The sequence below is a fragment of the Elephantulus edwardii genome, unplaced genomic scaffold, assembly GCF_000299155.1.
Source record: "Elephantulus edwardii isolate Elephantulus edwardi_28Jun2011 unplaced genomic scaffold, EleEdw1.0 scaffold00007, whole genome shotgun sequence".
NCBI classification, from domain to species: domain Eukaryota; kingdom Metazoa; phylum Chordata; class Mammalia; order Macroscelidea; family Macroscelididae; genus Elephantulus; species Elephantulus edwardii.
In genome coordinates, this window is record NW_006399757.1 from 35,595,990 (window position 1) to 35,615,481 (window position 19,492).

Here is a 19,492-nt window from a genome sequence, read left to right on the forward strand (position 1 = left end):
CGCTCAGCATATCTTAAGCTCAAGGAACTGAAGAACAAATTCAAACCTCGAGTTGCTATAATCAAGGATGCTTTCGGCAGAATGTTAAATGATCCAGGAAGTATTAAAAGATGGAAAGAATATACTGAGTCACTATCGAAAGGAATTGGAAGACACAGAAGAATTTCATGAAACAACATATGAGCAAGAGCCTATGGTCCTTCGCACTAGCAGTCAAGAAACCCAAAGATGTGTTGCATTGGGAAAATCTCCTGTCAAGGGCTCCTTTAGGAGTTGTGGTGTTGGAGAAGAGTACTATATCATGGAATACCAAAAGAACAAATATGTCTTTCAGAAAGTGCAACCAGAGTACTCCTTAGAGGCAAGATGGTGACTTTGTCTCACATATTTTGGGCATGTTGTTATGAGGGGCTGGCTAGTTCTTGGAAAAGGACACAGTTTAACAACAATGGTTTCTTTTTTTATGTATATCTAGCATGATTTCATTTGTGTAAAAAAGAAAAAATAAACATATCTGCAAATGTAAATAAATGTATACAATTGCATAGACCAAACTTGAACTTTTACCTACACCTTGGGTTAGGAATCTCATCTATAAAGCACTGAAAAGTTTTCGGAATATCTAATTATAGCCATAGAGGTGAGAAAGAAAGCTGATGATCCAAACCAAATTGTTGTAGTCAGTGGTCACTTCTAGAAAGAGGAGAGAAAAGAGTAGAGAATGAAGAACATGAATCAGTATTTTCATATATTACTTTCTGTATGTTTGGAAGCAGAAATAACATCCACTTCCTGAACAACATGCCTCCAGAAACTCTATGAACTTTGATAAATGTCGATAGTTATAGAAAGGCTTCAGGCCTTTTTTTTCCCGTGGGGTCGCTATGAGTTGTGCTCCACTGGAAGGCAATCAACCACAACTTTCTATATGAAGGAGTCCTGGTGCCACAGTGATTAATTGCTCGCTATTTTGTGTGCTAATTAAAAGTTAGGTGGCTCAAACTCACCAGCTATTCATGGCAGAGCTCCCTTAGCAATATCTTTTAAAATCCTAAATCCTTATATCCTTTAACTCACAAATGCTATATATAGGAATTTATCCTGTAGAGATATATGTGCATAATAGGGGTGCTCTAGTAGTGCAGGAAGTTGTGCTATAACACAAATGTCATGGCATCTCAGGCTTCAATATGACTTGCCTTGATGCTAATAATGATCTCTTTTTTTCCTTTTTCCTTAACTTTTTATTATTATTTAAGTGAACGTTTATACAGTGAATATATTTTTTATTCAACTATTCATATACATTTTAAAATATTTTTTATTTATATACATTTTGTTTTATAACCTAAATATGTCTAGGAGCACGAGAGGATTTTGGAAAACTTGCCTGACTTCCAAGGAGCAAGGGGAAGCCACTACTCAATGTCAGCTCATTGTTTGTCCCCGGAAGAGGGGAAGCAGGCCAGTGTTCCAATATCTTGGGGTTTGTTGGTTTTGGGGTGGTTTTTTTTTTTCATTTTTTTAAAATTATTTTGTGTGTGTGTGTGTACCATCAAATCAGATCTGACTGGTACAGGAGGAGATTGTCTCTCCTTCTCCAGCAGAGCATCTGGTGGATTCGCACAGTGCACCTCTGGGATTGCAGTACAGCTTCTTGCCACTAGGCCACCAGAGCTTGCCTAGCTTGGTTTTTTTAAAGACAACTCAGAAATCTAGATTTTTATCGAATTATGAAGTGCAGTCAACTCATCCTAACTATAAGGAGGGAAAGGAGAGGAAAGACTGGAGGGAGCGAGGGAGAGCGGAAGAAGGAAAGGATTGGAGGGAGGGAAGGCAGGAGGAAAGGACGGAGGGAGGAGAAAAGGAAAGGAGAAAGGTGGGAGGGAGGCAGAGACCCAGCAAAGCAATGACAGAGTCCAAGGACTACCAGTTTGTGACATTCGCCTTAGTTCAAATCTTTTCCTAACAATTTAAGATAGCCTTATGATCTTACTCTAAGGCATCTCACGTTTGAGTTCAAATGCAGGCATAATTTCCATTGCTCTCCTGGTTCTTTCAGCCTATCCAGAGTTTTTATTGAACACCAAATATGTGCAAAGTATACAATCGCATATTAAAAATGACATATGTTAATTGCATGAAACAGAGCGATAAACCTTCGACTGACAATCGTCCAAATAAATGATGCTGGGGTCTGAGGTACATCTAAATTTCAGCTGTGAGATATATATATATATATATATAATCAAATTATCAAGAGAATTGTTTGTGGAAAAAGAAAATCTGCTGGAGTATCTAGCTTCTACAGTTTACTTCTGACTTGAGACAGTAAATGAGACAGCTGCGAGCTTCAGGCATCATTGCTTGAAATAGTGGAGCTTATGAAAGAATCTCTCGAAGCGAATCATCTTGAAGTCAATTTTTACTTCTGAAGGGCTTCTATCCCCTTAGAGTTCAACTGTGATAGTAAGTGACACCCAAAGGGTAGCATCCTTGTCAGCTGATTAGGTGAGGTGAGAAGTCACTGCAAAAGTGAACGTGATTCAGGTCACCAAACGCTGGTGATTACGGTTTTAATGGGTTACATGGCATCCCGCTTACCACCCAAGATTTGCAACACAGTCGTCATTTGGTTTTTCCTTTCTTAGCTCCCTGGGTACCCATCTCCTCAGCCTATAGGGATTTTTTTTTTTTTTTTATATTGAAGGTACTCCTACTTCCATTTCCACTCTTTATTATGCTCTTAATCAACGTTGAGATTCATGTCGGTTTTCATGTCTCTGTGCCTCTACACAGTCATTCTAGGAGTAGGACACCTCCCTACCCTCTATGCCAAGGCCTAACAATGCCTTAAACGTCCCCTTCCCACTGTGCTGACCACCCCCGCCCTCTACTCATGCCCCCCTTACCCATCCCCTTCCACCCTCCACCGACCAGAAGCCTCAGCCATTCCAGAAATTGACAAAGAAGTTGCAAAGAGAGTGCCACTTCTCAGCACAGTAAGTCTCTGTGAGCTCAGAGTTCTCGTCCAGCCTGTCGAGGTCAGACCGGGTCCCCAAAGGTAGCTCCTTCTCGGGTCCCCAGACCCCTTTCTTCTTGGCCCCTTTGGTCTTCTTCTCAGCGGGGTGCTCTTTGGAGGCCGTGCTGGTGGGAGGAGAGGCTTCTGCGTTTGGACCCGGCACAGGCTCCCTGGGGCGACCCCTGACCCGAGCGCGCGGCTTGGGTTCCTGGGTGGAGGGAATGGGACGCGGCGGCGCGCGGGGAGCAGGGCGCAGCGAGGCGCCGTGGGCCTTCCTGGCCGCGCACAGACGGGCCTGGAGCCGCGCGGGGTCGTGGCAGGGCAGGCGCTTCTTGCGCAGGCGGCCCAGCAGGGCCTTCCAGTAGTGCGCCTCCCGGGCCGCGTAAGCGGCGCAGCTCGCGGCCTCCCAGCGGTGCACACACTGCGAGCGCGCGCCGTCCGGGGCCTGGCAGCTGAGCGCCAGCTCTCCGCCCCGCGCGGCCCCGGGGCCGGGCTCCCGGAGCTGCCAGCTGCACGCCTGCCGCTCGGGGCTGACGAAGCGGCCCGAGGAGGCGCCCGCGGAGTCCCGGGCGACCGGCGCCGCGCGGCTGGCCGCCCCCTGGTTCCTCCGGGCGGCCGCGAGGAGACAGCTGCCCAGTATCAGCAGCGAGAGAGACGCTTGCACCCTTGGATGAGTCATAGGTCTGCCTCCGGGTTTGGCTCTGACCCCTGGAGCGTTAGCGGAAGCAAGGCCAGGCGAGAAGCATTCCACGATCCTGCAGACAGAGGCAGAGACAACCACCAGCTGAGCCGTGCGCAGGCCTTTGGCCAGGCCTTGCACCTGCCAATCTTCCTTCCTCAGACTTTCTACTTTTCCCCAGAGCCAGGAGCCCCTCTAAAGAGCTTTCCCAGGCTAAACCAATTACTGCCTAAATAAGTGTTTGGAACCATGTATGCATTGGAATTTTCTTCCCCCATGCAAATAGAATAGCAAAGCAGTGTTTGATAATTAATTAATAACTTCCACCCCTTCTCCTCTTCACCCTTCAATAAATTATCCACCGGAGCGTTTCAAAGTGTTTCTTAGGGGGGGAAAGTACATTTTTCAAAGCATTACAGCTTTTTAACTTACCGAGTTCTGGGAGAAGTGGTGAAGCCTTCTTAGGACAGAAGGGATGACTGCGTGAGAGATTGGTCTGTTTTAGCGGCTGCTTGTGAATGAACATGTATCAATGGGACAGGAGGGGCCTCCCCACTACGCCCCTCCCAGGATTCTCTAACTCAGAGATTTCCCACCACCCCACTCACTCCCTATGTATATACAATCGTGTTGTATACTTCCACTATTTTAAAAATCTGGTGAATTGTAACAAATTATCCTAATTTTCTTCTATATGTTGAATTGTCGGAAAATAAACTGAAAAGATCTAAGTTTTTAAAATTAAGCAAAATAAAATTAAACAAAAATGATACCATTATAAACCAAGCACTAGCCACACAATTACACAATTTACATTCTTCCTATTTTTCTTATCACTCTGAGTCCAAAATTTCCACTCATTTCTTGCAGTCTTTTTACATTTAGTATTCCTACTAATAAAAACATAATATCTTAGTTCGATAACATACTGATTGTGTTCATCCAGGGGTAGTCATTAGAGGTTTTTAACATTCTATTATTTTTAAATATTACCAATTAACTTTTATCGTCTTACAAAATCATTAGTTTAAGAAGAAATCATTAATTGGGGTATAGCTTCAAGATTATATTACCTATTCAAATGATATAACTTGTATGAATGTACTCTTGGACTATGTCTATTTAACCAGGGAGCCCTATTGGCGTTTGGAAGCAGAAGTGGCATCCACTTTCTAAACAACATGCTTCTTGAAAGTCTATGAATTTTGAGAAACGATGATAGTTATAGAAAGACTTCAGGTATTTTGTCCATAGGGTTGCTATAAATTGTGCTTGACTCTACGGCAATCAACTACAGCTAGTGGCATAGTCCCAAGAGAGTTGTGCTATGAAACCAAAGGCAGCACCTTTCTGATACTTCAAATCCACCGGTGGGTCCGTGGAAGGAAGAAGATGAGACGGCAGCACAACTCCTTACTCCCCGAGCCCTTTTTAAAATGTGAATACATAGTAAAACAAAACTCTCGCTGCTATACAGCTGATTAACACTCCTGGCCCCCCCATGTGTTAGAATAGAACTGTTAAAGTAATTGATTTTTTTTTTTAAAAAAAGTAGAACACCGGGCCTTTCTTCCAAACGCACATCTGAGTGGATGGGAACCTCTGACTTTTCAGTTAGCGAACGAACATTTTAACCTTTTATATATATATATACCTTTTGCATGTGGTGGCCTGCTCTGTATTAGGGAGCCCTGGTAGCCTCATGGTAAGGAGTTGCAATGCCAATCCAAAGCACATGGTTATGGTTGCCTCAAAGGAGAAAAATAAGCAATCTCTTCCCTTGCAATTTACAACCTCTGAAAACCCACCATAAGTCAGTTCCTACTTAATAGTACATAACAACAACAACAGTGTGTAATGTGTTGGGGCACTAACCCAAAGGTCGGCCGTTTGAATCCATATCTACACCATGGGAATAAGATGGACAATCTCCTCTGGCAATAATGTACAGCCTTTCAAACCCAATGGAGGATTGCTGAGCCATAACTGAATTACTGGTTTTTGTTTTAAGTTTTATATTGACTTAAGCTTATTCCACCCTGATGAAACAGGAGAAGTTACATAACAAAAAGGAGAATTCTAGAATACTAAACTGTGCCCATGAGAAACCTAGACTGAGTAACATAGACTGAGAAGTAGTCCTTCAAACAGAATAAAGGGATACTGTATGGTTTAAAGTCAGAAAAAGTGTATATCAAAGTTACATCCTTTTTCCACATTCAATCAATCTGTATGCCGAGTAAATCACTGGAGAAGAGTCATCAACAGTCTACATTGTATAGATGACACAACTTTCCTTGCAAACGTGAAGAAGACTTGAAACACTTACTGACAATCTTCAAAGACTACAGCCTTCATAGGATTACACTTCAATATCAAGAAAACAAAAATTCTTGCAACTGGACCACTAAGCAACATCATTATAGATGAAGAGAACATTCAAGTTGTCAGGGATTGTGGATTGTACTTCAATTCACACTCAACAACCATAGTGCAACAGCCATGCAATAAAAAAATGTACTGCATTGGGGAAATCTTCTGCCAATGATCTCTTTAAAATGCCAAAGAGCAAGGATGTCGGTTTAAAGACTAAGGTGCACCTGATCCAAACCATGGCATTTTCAGTTGTCGATCATGTATATGAAAGTTGGACAATGATAAGGAAGACCAAAGAAGAATCAATGTCTTTGAGTTGTGGTGTTGGTGAGTAGTATTTTATATACCAGGGACTGTCCGAAGAATAAACAAATCTGTGTTTGAGGCAATGCAACCAGGGTGCTACTTAGAGACGAGGATGGTGAAACTTCATCTCACTTACTTTGGCCAAGTTGCTGGGAGATGCTCAACCTTGGAGAGAAACATCTAACTGGGAAAGGTAGAGAGTCAGTGAAAGAGAGGAAACTCCTCATCAAGATGCATTGACACAGTGACTGCAACAATGGCCTTGAGCATAATGGAGTTCATGACAGTGGTGCAGGGGAAGGCAAGCTTCGATCTGTTGTTCATAGGGAGGGTATGAGTTTTAGCAGATTTGACAGAACCTAACAACAACATCATTTAGTGATAAAGCAGCAAACCATCTGACTTTCAATGTTTTCAGTATTTCAGCTTTACCTTTCACTAAGGTCATTTTACAATAGTTATATCTTAGCTGTTGTTGGGGAGTTCTGGTGGTTTAGTGGTAAAGACTTGTGCTGCCAATCCAAAGCATGTGATTTGAGTCCACCAGCTGCCCAAAGAAGCAAGACAAACTACTCCTTGTGATTGCCTCTGAAAACCTGTTGGAGGGTCAGCTATGCATCTGGTTCTACTCAACAGTACATAACAACAGTAATGGTAGGTGGTGGTAGCCCCTGAGTCAGCTTAAGTTGATTGTTGCAGACAGTACTATATATTTTGTTATAATCTATAGTTTTCTACACTTTATTCTTACTTGGTCCACTCAATGCATTCACATTGTTTCCTGATCATCCCCATGTTGTACAGATTTTCATTGGCTCCTTAGAGACAGGAGTGGTGAAACTCATTGAGTCAGGAGTTGCACAGCTAATGGAAAGGGAGGCAATTTGAGTCTACCAATTGCTCATGTGTGAAGTAGTTGGATTCTGGAAGATGGTTTCTCTTGTCCTGGTGAGGATCGAGTGTGGACTGTTTGGTTGTTTGGGTGTGCTTTTTTTTTCATTCACAATCAGGTGTGAACTGATCTGATTTGCCAGATTTAGCTAACAATGAGCTGTTGGCTGAAAGCCTCATGGTTTAGAGTCAACCAGGACCTGGTGGGCAGGCCTTGTATTTAAAAGGTGGGAGGGCCTTAGGACCTGTGGCCCTCTGGCCTGGTGTGTTTGGAATGAACATTTTCTTAAGCGGTATAGCGCTGGTCTATCAATTTGCTGTACTGAAGTAACTTGGGATTGCCGTGATGCTGAACACTGTGTCTCTGGTGTGTCAAACACTATGGTTACCCAGCATGGACACTGTTTGGTGGAACTCCCAGATTAATTCAGGTTTGAGAGCAGGAGTGGTATTCACTTCCTAAACCACATGTCTCTGGAAACTATGGACATAGAGAAACAACAGTAGTTATAATACAAGGTTCAGGTCTTTTGTTCATAGGGTCTCTACGAGTCGTGCTTGACTTGACAACAACAAGTGCTCTCCAGAGAAAGATGAGCAAACCAAACTCTTTCCTTGCAATTTACAGCCTCTGAAAACCCTCAGGAGGGTCATCTATGAACTTGATAACATATAAAGATAATAACAATGGTTTTTATCAAAAAACTTTTCTTCCTTGTCTGTTATAATCTGGAAATACTGAAGCTTGTCTGCTCTAGGTGACCATACAGGTATTGGAAATACATAACTTCTAAGATCATAGCGACACACCAGCAGCCACAAACTGACAGAGTATCTTAATTGTATCAGTGCAATTTATAAAGGAAAATAATGAAACGAAGAAACATTAACGTGCTTAACAAACGATAGTAGCTAAGTTCTAAGTTCCACAGATAGACCCTCCATACCCTCTGAAATCTGTATTTGTGTGAGCAAAGCACTGATGAGTCTGGGATTGTTAGCTTCAGGAACTGACTTGAAAGTTTTCCAGTTGAAGAGTGACATCTTGTGGTGTTATCCACTATTACAAAAGAAAGGTTTTCTATTTCTGCAGTTATAAGTACTGAAACTTCAGAGACCTTAGTTTGCTGTCATTGATACCAAAGGAAAAAACAATAAGGGGTTACAAATGTCCTATGCCATGTCAGAAAGTACAAGCTCTTTTTTTAAGAAAATGTGAGTTTTTTATATATATATTTAATAAGGATGACCAAAGAAGAATCTATACCTTTTAATTGCTAAGAAAGGACAAAGAGAGGAAGATTCTTACAAGATGGTTTGACACAGTGAGTGTAACAATTGGGTCAAGCACGTTGGAGATTGTAAGGATGGTTCAGGATTGGTCAGGGTTTCAGTCTATTGTTCACAGGGCTGTTAAGGAGTTGTGGTTGACTCTGTGATACAGAACAACAATAACGTGCCTTCATACTGGTTTCTCCAAAATATTCTTGTTTGGATTACTGATTCCTGTTTGGATTCCAATCATATACCACCTTATAGTTGACGCTGTTCTTTTTGTGTGTTGTTGTGTTGGAACCAAAGCCTAGCTAATGCTCCAGAGGGTTTTCCAAGGCAGTGAATCACACAGGAGGAGTTTGCCTATCCTTCTCCCACTAATAATTCAAAAAGGAGTGAAATTTCTTGAAAATTTCAGTGACTGGCTGGCTGGTTCTGCTCTGGGGGTTCCACAAAGTGGGAATCTTACCATAAGGAAACAGAGGTTCTTTTTCCTCTCAGATAAGGTGAGAAGCAACACTTGACTCATCAAATTTCTCTGGGGTAGAGCTCAAGTAAGAACTCCTGCCTCTGGTTTTCTTAAGATTATGTGATTCTTCCTGAACGCATTAGCTTCACATTGGTTTAACACCTAACTCATGTATAGGATCCCGATCTCCAAAATTATATTGTTAGCTTTTTAAATTAGGATCATTTCTTAGAGCTCTTTTGCACTAACACAGTGCTCAAATTAAATAAAAAAGCTGATTGTTTGACTTTTCATACATTGCTTGGGGGAATATAAGATGATGCAACATGGTGGATGATTATTTGCTATTTTCTTATAAAAGTTAAATATATATATATCTCCTACTCTATGATCTAATCATTCCACTTCTAGCTACTTACCCTCAGTTAAATATGAAAACATTTGAAAATACAAAAAGATATTCACAAGACGCTTCTCAGATTAAGTAATGAATGACATTGTGACTTCTCTCTTGGGTACTCTCTCCCTCACATGCATTCTGTCTCTCGTTTCTTGGGTCACTTGCCCTGTGATAGTCAGGTGACATGTTGTGAACAGTGAGTGTGAGGGAGAGAGGTCCAGTTTGTGAGTAAATGAAGTCTCCAGCCAATGGCCAGCAAAGAGTGGAAGCCTCCAATAATGACATGAGTAAGCTTGGAAGCAGATTTTCCAGCTCTCGTGGAGTCTTGAGATGATGATTGTCTCAGTAGACAGCTTGAGAGCAGCCTTGGTTTTTGTTCATTTGTTGTGGTTTTCTCATAGTTATGAGGATTACTGGGGAAATAACTGATTATAATTCAGATTCAAGAACACTCAGTTCATCAATCAGGATCTCTTTTCAGACAGCCTGCAGATAGACTTCTCTCACAGTTGTTGCCTTGGCCATAATCATTGCTTTGCTTGGCAAGTGTTATAAAGCTCTTTTAAGTTGCCAGTTTAGGTGAGACAATACCTCATTCCCAAAAAAGACTCGCATTCAAGACTTTGGCTCTAGCTTTGTAGATCAGCAAACCTACCCCCCTCCACAAATGCCCAGATGAACTCCATCTTCTTACTCCCTGGGCTAGGAAGCCCACAAATCAGTCTCTTTAGTGAAAGAGCTTTATAGTAGAGAGACCTTGAATCCAAAGGATGTACTTCACTTTTAACTCTTCTTTTTGATAGCCGTGAGATCCTGATATCCTGCCGCTAGAATAGTTCATTTCAAGCCTAAGAGAATGACAAACCAGACTAATCTCCAAGTTAGTATGCTCTATTCCTTATTTGCATTATCCCACCCAAAGGTAGTTGTTCTTTAGTTCCCTCAGCTATGGCCTTTTTCTTTTCTTTTTTTTTTAGATCTTCATTCATTCATTGTTGCACATTTCACTTTTTTTTTTAAATAAAGTCCATTTATTGTTGTGATTGCAGACTCATCCTAGAACCACACATCTAAGCCACTGCAGGATTCCAGAGCCCCAGAAATCATAAGAAAGACTGAATGTTTCCTGTTTTAAGCTTCTAAGTTTTAGAGTAACTTATTATACAAAAATAGATAACAAAGAAACAGACTTTCAATTAGTTCCTTATTTATCTTTACCTCCTTTCTTCATTTGAATAAAAGCAAACAATATAGGACATGATTTTAAAATGTTCATTGCGACAAGAGGCATAAGATAGAAACAATCTAAGTGCTCATCAACAAATGAATGGATAAAGAAAATGTATTGCATACTCACAATGGAATATTATTCATAAAGAAAGGAAATTCTGATAGAGTCTCCGGCATAGATGAACATTGAAAATCTTCTGTTAAGTGAAACAAGTCAGTCACAAAAGCACAAATATGCATAGAGACCAAAGTTTATTAGTGGTGAGTGATAGGAGGAAATGCTTAAAGAATGCTGGGTTTCTGTTGTTGTTATTATGTGTCATTGAATTTGAACAGAATCATAGTTGAACCTGCTTCAGGTTGTCGGAGGCTGTAGATCACCCGAAGAAGATTGGCTTGTAGAGTAGCTACTGGATTTGAACCATGTACTTTTGGATTAGCAGTGCAAATCCTTCCCCTCTAGGACACCAAAGCTCCCTGATAAGGGTGAAAAAAAGTTAGAAATAGTTGTGATATTTGCAAAATATAATGAAGATAATTACCACCACTATACTGTAAATGTAAGAATGGCTAAGATGGAAAATGTTTTATTATATGTTACATCACAGTAAAAGTGGCAAAAAAGAGACATCTCCTGATTCAATAAACTGTAGTATGTCCACAGATAAATTGACTTGTTTTAAAAATACGTAATAACCCCAATAACAATAGCAAAGTTCAACAGAGTAGCAAACAACAAATGCTAGCGAGGTTGTGGAGAGATTGGAACTTTTATTCACTGCTGGTTGCAATGTGAAATAGTACAGCCACCATGGGAGCTGGTTTGGCATTTAAAAAGTTATAAATGGACACACCATTTGACCCAGCAATTCCACTACTGGGAATATACCGTAAAAAAAAAACCAACAGAGCTGTAACTCAAGTAGATGTATGCATACCCATATTTATTGCCGCATTATTCACAAGAGCAAAGAGATGGAAGCAACCCAAGTGCCCATTAGTAAACAAATGGATAGAAAAATTATGGTACATCCACACAATGGAATACTTGCAGCATTGAAAAACTAATAAAATAATAAAACATTACACAACATGGGGGAGCCCTGAGGATATTATGTTAAGTGAAATATCTCAGTCACAAAAGGAAAAAACACTGCATAACACCACTGGTATAAAATAGGCTAGATATCAAGAGGTTGGGGAGGGAATGGGGAAAGAGTGGATTGATAAAAACACTGCATTGGAACAGATGAGGGGAAGAACAGCCCAAAAGGAATACATGATTCTGCCTTACATGTATGAGAACAATCTGGAACAAGGAGTGAATTATGGGGTGGGCTGGGGAAGGAAAAATGTACAATAATGAATAAAGAAAAAACAAAACAAAAATATGTAATAATATAAAATAACAAGTCAGTATATGCCAAATTCTTCTAACAGTCTCAGCCCTATAGCAAATGCTATGTGTTTTCTTCAGCAAGGTCGTCAATATGAAAAATGATCTTTCTTTCTCTCTCATTGCCATCTAGCTGGAACTGACTCATAGCTGACCCCTCAATGGATTTTGGAGACTGTACATTGCACTGGAGGAGACTACTCATTTTACATGCAAACCTCCAGAGAGACATTGTCTTTCAGTTAGCAGCACGACTCCCAGCAGACTAGGCCACCAGAGCTCCTTGGTAGTGTTACAATATTACATAAAAATAAAAGAGGATATAAAGCTGACAAAAAAAATCAAACAAACAGAATGTTCATAGCACTTTGTACATAATAAGGCCAAACTGGAAAGAACACAAATATCAATCAACAAGTGAATGGATAAGCAAGTTCTGATGCGATTTATTAACTCAGGAATAAAAAGGAATGAACTAAACTCAGTTTAATTATGGGTCTCATAACCATAAAATTGAGCAGATGAAGTCAGACACAAAAGAACTCTTACTGTATGACTATGTCTATTTAATCATGCTATAGGAGAAAAATGTCACAACAAGGATGTCTGGAGTGTGGAAGGGTGGACTGACCATAAAGGAGTATAAAGGAATTTATAAAGGGATTAAAGTAATTTTCTATAGCTTGGTAAGGATTTACATCTCACATAAATTTTATGTATATTATTGTAAGGCAAATCCTACCTCCCTTCCTTAAAAAGGGGAGTTCTGATGGCCTAGTGAGTAAGGCAGGAGGTTTAAATGCACCAACTGCTTCATTGGAGAAAGATGGACAATCTCCTCTTCTTGTGATTTAAAGTGGCTGAAAACTTTCTGGAGGGTCAGCTATGAATCAGTTCTGACTTAACAGCAATCAGTTGAATTTTGTTGTTGCTACTGATTGCCATTGAGTTGAATATGACTCATAGCGACTCTAAGAACAAAAGACCTGATGTCTTTCTATAACTATCGCCATTTCTCCAAGTTCATAGAGTTTCCAGAGTTTAAGCATATGGCTTAGGAAGTGGATGCCACTCCTGCTTCAAAATCTGTCTTAAACTGGGAGTTCCACCAAACACTATCCACCTCAGGCAACCATTATGGCATTTGACACCCAAATGGCACAAAGTTCAGCATCACAGAAAACCCAGATTATCTCAGTGCAGCAAAATGACAGAAGAGTGCTGTGCCTCTTAGAAAAAATATTCCTCCAAAATATAATAACGCGAGCCTCACTTAGCAATGGTTAAGTGCCGTCAAGTTGAATATGACTCATAGTGACGCTATGAACAAAAGGCCTGAACTCTGTTCTATAACTAAACATCATTTCTCTATGTTTATAGATGTTTCAGAGGCAGGTGGTTTTGGAAGTGGATGCCACTCCTGCTTACAAGCCTAAATCAGTCTGGAAGCTCCTCTAAACATTGTTCATAATGGGTAACCATTATGGTATTTGACACAACTATGGCACAGTGTTCAACATCACAGCAACTCTAAGTTACTTCAGTACAGCAAACAGACGACTGCTGTACCACTTAAAGAATGTTCATCCCAGCACTGAGCTATTTTAAAGCCAGGTTGTTGTTATAAATGCTGTTGACTATAAACCAAGTAAGTAGACCCTCCACCCTTGTGTCATTATTAGCTAAATCAGGCAAAAGTCCAATCATTGGACACCCGTTTGTGAAGGGGGGAAAAAAATCAACAGCACAACCAAAAACCTTCCTTATGTGACCCTCATCAAGAGGCAAGAAATCATCTTCCAGAGTGGAACCAATCCACAGGAGAGTTGAATTTAGTTGACCATAAAAAACCCGAACAAGGGGAGCTCTGGTGGCCTAGTAGCAAGAAGCTGTGCTGCAACCCTGAAGACATGCAGTCCAAGGCCACATTCTGCGGGGACAAGGATGTGAAATCTTCTCCCATTCGATTAACTTAATCTGAAAATCTGCCAGAGGGTCAGCTATGGACTGATTCCAATTCAACGGTACACAACACACAACACACATTCATATAACAAAAAATAAGAAAAAAACCCACCTCTAATATGAAAAGATTTTTTAAACCCAAACAAAACCTCTAAATATATATATATATATTCAACCATTATTGTAGAATGAGTATAAGGATCCAAGAGGGGTGGGGGAGGCTGGAAGCAGAGGGATGAGGATATGTAGGGGGAGGTGGGAGTAATCATCGGGTTGTGTAATTTGATGAGTGGAGGCAGAGTGAGGGAAACTGAAAGAATTTGTTTGAATTTGTATTCAAATTTTGTTAATAAACTAGTAGAAAATAAAACAAACAAAAATATATTCAACCCAAGTTAATGATATTCATGTTGAAATATTTATTAAGTTGCATTGTTTGCAACTTACTCTGAATTGTGTAAGCAGTAAGATGCTTTATCCGGGGCGATGATGGATGGAGAGGAGATTGGAATTGTCAACAAATTCATCTTACTTGGATCCACAGTCTTGATTGGTATCAGCAGTCAAGAAATAATGAGATGTATTGCTTTGGGAAAACCTGCAGTTAGTGACCCCTCCAAATTATTGAAGAGTAATGATGTCAGTTTGAGGACTAAGTTGCGTCTGATTCAGGCCATGGTCTTTCTGATTACTTGCTATGATCTGAGAGCGGGATAATAAATCAGAATGACATAAGAAGAATTGATCCCTTTGAGCTATGGTGTTGGAGAGGATCACTGAACATCCCTTGGACAGTTTCGCTTTACATACTTTGGGCATATTGCTAGAAGGGGCTATTCCTTGGAGAAGGATATGATGGCCAAAAAGATAGAGGGTCAGAGGAGGAGAGCAAGACCCTCTACTAGGTGGATTGACACGGTTACTACTGCAATGGGATCCAATGTGTCAGGAAGTGTGAGACTGGAACAGGATAGGAAAGAGTTCAGATCATAGGGTCTCTATGGGTCATACTTGACTTGCTGGCACCTGACAACTAACACAGTATTAATCATAGAAACAGAATTTAATTCTAGAAAATATTAACTGCAAAATCTAGTTGGTTCACTTCATAGTTTTTTTCTATATTTAAAAAATTTGACAATAAAATTTTAGAAAATAAGTTATAAAAATGAACATAATAAAATTATATTCCCAACATCTAGAAATATCAGGCTTTAAAATGTAGTTATATATGTATTCTGAAAGGTTTTTTTTTTGTTCTTTTTTCTGAAAGCTTTTAAGAAAAATAAGACAATTAACTTTTCTTCATACCCTCTCACAAATCTTATCCCCCCAATTTCCACCCACAGGTCCTCATGAGTTTGGAGTATATTCATTTAACCTAGTAATTTATGTTTGCTTTTCCACATAGATGTATATTTCATGTCAAGCATACTTACAGATATATAATAAAATAGTGAAACACTTTTAATTGTCAATCAGAAAACTTAAAAAATTACTGTATTTTTATATCACAGAATAGATGTTGGAAACAAAATGTCACATTAAAAACAAACTTATAACACTCATTATTGTTTATTATTTTGTGTGTACCGTCAAATCGGATCTGACAGGAGGAGATTGTCCCTCCTTCTCCAGCAGAACACTCTTTATTGTTTAAAAAAATACACATATATATTGTTGTTGTTGTTAAGTGCTGTCGAGTCACGGGCGATTCATAGCGACCCTATGAATAAAAAGTCCTGGACACCTCCTGTATAACTTTCATCCTTTCTCCAGGTTCGTAGGATTTCCAGAAGCAAGCTATTATGGAAGTGGATGCCACTCCTGCTTCCAAACTTGTTTTAATGGGGGATCTTCACCAAACACTGTTAAGGGGTAACCATTATCGCATTTGACACATCAGTGTCACAGTGTTCAGCTTCACAGCAACCACATGTTATCTTTGTACAGCAAGTGGACAGACCAGGGTTATATGACCTAGAAGAATGTTTGCATATATGTAGCAAAACAACAAAAAACAAAGAAGAAATCATACACAAACGCTATAAAAATTTTTCCAGGGCAGGTATGGAGGAACATGAGATTGGAAATGGTACACTCCATCAGAAAACACATTTGGTTTGGCACTCCGTCAGAAGACACGTTTGATTTGTTCATCAACCAGGACCAGATACATCATGAGCTACATAATTATAGTGCAACTGCACATGTCGTCTATGTCACTGAGAGAGAACCAAAAGTGAGGTTATACCCAGCAGTCCAAATAAAGAGGAACGTATCATTTTTATCGAATACAAATATATAAAATAGTATCATTTCATTTTGTATCCTGCTAGTTTCTTTCTAGGAAGCTCTAGGACCTTTCCTAGGGAGTTGTGGCATCTCTCTGGTGTTTCAAATCCCCCATAGATTTGATTTTTCCATGAGAGAATGATGGATTATGCTCCTATGTTATTTAAAAAGCCTGAGCTCTGGTGGCCTAGTGGCAAGAAGCTGCACTGCAATCCCAGGGGTGCATGGTTCAAATCCACCAGATGCCCTGCTGGAGAAGGAGGAACAATCTTCTCCTGTACCAGTCAGATCTGATTTGATGATGCACACACAAAAAAAGAATAATAACATTTAAAAAATAATAAAATAAAAATAAAAAGCCACTAGAAGGTCAGTTATGAGTTGTTTCTGACTCGATGGCAATGAGTTGAGTTCCCTTCTACTGTGTCACTCACTTCCCTTGTCTGGTTGTTACCAAGGACCTTTCCTTTGGACAATTGGATCCCCATATGTATATGGTGTACCCTGTTCATTTGTTAATATGCTCCTGCAGTGGTCTCTCTCTCTCTTATTTTTTTTTGGCACATTATACACATTTATTGTCTCAGTTTCTGTAGGTCAGGAATTAAAGAATTGCTGAAGAGACTAATTGCAGTAAAGATGTTGGCCAGCACTACAGGTCCTCGGAAGGCGTGGCTGCAGCTGGAGAATCTACTTCCACAATGGTTCACTCACTTAGCTGTTAGCCAAAGGCCTCAGCTCTTTGCCACATGGGCTTCTGTATAGACTGCTCAAGTTTCCTCACAATATGATGGCCAGTTTCTCTCAAAACAAGCCGTAGGAAAGATAACACTATGGTGCCTTTGGTGACCTGGTCTCTCAAGCCCCACACAATTATTTCCACTCTTACCTATTAATGAGAAATAAATATTATATTTGAAAGCTGGTAATATTAAAGCCATGTTACGAGCCTTAAGGATAATTGAGATCCCTGAAAATGGCTACATCTGGGGGGAAATGAGGAGAGGGGAGAAGAAGGGAGGGAAAAAAAAGAAATACTAAGTCTAGCATACTCTAAAGTAGGATCAAATTGACTCCGTTTCTTGAAAGGAGTGTCAAGGTACCAAAAATCACACCAGAGAAGGAATATGAGCCATTCATTATGGATCCAAAGACAAGCTTCACCATTATAACAAGTGCTTTATGAGCTTACCAGGTAATGCAGGCCTTGGCGATAGATGCAAATCTCTATGAGCAGCCAGTCCCACCTTCCCATGATCCTTCCCTAAAAGCTGCAAGGCCAACCACCAATGCCTGTCATGAACACTTTCTGCATATTGCTAGGAGTTATGCAACAAGGCCAGAACCCCAGGACAAGAGTTTCTAAACCTCTCAGCAATTTTAAATGCACTTTCTCACACCTTTATGGTTTTTTTGCTATAAAGATAAGAGAGTTCCCAGAGGTTATTTTTCTAAAATACAGAACAGACCACATCATTTATCCTGGCAGTCGTCTTTAAACTGGAATATATGTAACTTTAGAAATGCCAAAGTCTTTTTAAGGAACAAGCAGGTATATATAGCTTTAAGGAAAAAAAATTCCTCTGCTTGCTTTCAAATTTGTTCACAAATCAAGCCCAAAATGAAGAAATTGAGGATTTCTATCAACTTCTGCAGTCCAATTGATCAAACATACCATTGAGAAGTATTGATAATTACTAGAGATTGGGATACAAAATCTGGAAACAAAGAAAGGGTAAGTGGTTGGAATACAGGCCCTTGGTAATAGAAATGAAGCTGGAGATTGCATGATAGAATTCTGTATGACCAATACTGATTGCAATATTGATTGCAAGGATACGGAGTCAGAAACAAAAAAAAAAACCCAAAGAGCATTTCAAACTCATTAGAGATAAAATACTAATACTAAAATACAAATACTAAGGCTGGGTAAAAGAAGTTTCTCTTTCATAAGTGAAATCCAATGAATAGCAGGTTCAGAGCTTGCATGAGATGATAGTAGGGACACAAGATTGTTTGTTTCTTCTCTTCAAACATAAAGTGATTATTAAGATGTCCGTCATCCTATCAGTTTTTCGGAGAATAGTAAACAGGAACTAAAAGACAGTGCCTTAAGCTTCTTTCTTTCTTTTTAATTTTAATGGAAGTTTACAGAGACTTTGGATTTCCATTCATTCATTGTTGCATTTTTCTTCCTGCTAAACCTCCCCTCCCCCAGTTAGCTCTTCTCTTTGAAAAGTAAAATTCTTTGATTGCTACTCAATCACTTCCCCCAAGTTCACTCCATTATGCAGACTTCGTTTTAAAAAGTAAAAGAAAAATTCTTTCATTGTTATACAATCCCTCCCCCCAAGTCCACTCCACTATTCAGCCCAACCTTCATTCTCATCTCCTGTCATGACAATAATACCTAATCATATATCCCTTTTTAAACAGTTCTCTCCCTCACCTGTTTCAATGCAGTATATATAATTTATCCTATCTTTCTCAGTCTCCCCCCACCCGATGTCACTCCTGTTTTACAAGTGGCATTATGCAGTATTTGTCCTTTTGTGACTGAGATATTTCACTCAGCCTAATGTCCTCCAGGGTCGCCCTGCTAGTATAATATTTAATGAGTTCCTTGTTTTTCAGTGCAGCATAGTATTCCATTATGTGAATATACTAGAGCTTCTCTATCCATTCATTTGTTGATGGGCACTTAGGTTGTTTCCAATTCTTTGCTATTGTGAACAAAGCTGCAATAAACATGGATGTACATTGCCTGAAGCATCTTAAGCAACTTTCAATAAATTCTCAGTTTTGAGAATACCACAGATTTAGTCATATGGTTACACTTAACTGTGAAAGAATATCCTTTGACTGGTCATAGTTCCACCCTGAATATAATTAGTGGCCTTTTGCTGAGAAGGAAAAAGAAATTGGCTATTTGCTGAGCATGGAGCAAGCTACATACTGCCTGAACACTATCTGTGGTCTTTTGAGAATAGCACCATAGCTATTTTCGCAGTGTTTGAGTTTGCTACCTGAAGTCTTGGTGTGACTCTCAGTCAAGATGACTCTATATTCCCTTGGCCAAAGAGCACATGAGCTAATCTGGGATTGTGATACACTTTCTTTTGGGAACTTGCCTCTTGAGTCTTTCTTTCATTGCTGTAAATCAGAACTGACCCTCCAATGGGTTTCCA

At 39.9% G+C, this 19,492-nt stretch overlaps 1 protein-coding gene across 1 annotated transcript; it reads right to left on the reverse strand.

Moving 5' to 3' along the window:
- Positions 1-2,945: 2,945 nt before the first annotated feature.
- Positions 2,946-3,701, reverse strand: FGFBP3 (fibroblast growth factor binding protein 3). Its single transcript, XM_006880410.1, has one exon. The coding sequence runs from the start codon at positions 3,699-3,701 to the stop codon at positions 2,946-2,948; it is 756 nt and encodes a 251-aa protein (XP_006880472.1).
- Between the last annotated feature and the right edge of the window lie 15,791 nt (positions 3,702-19,492).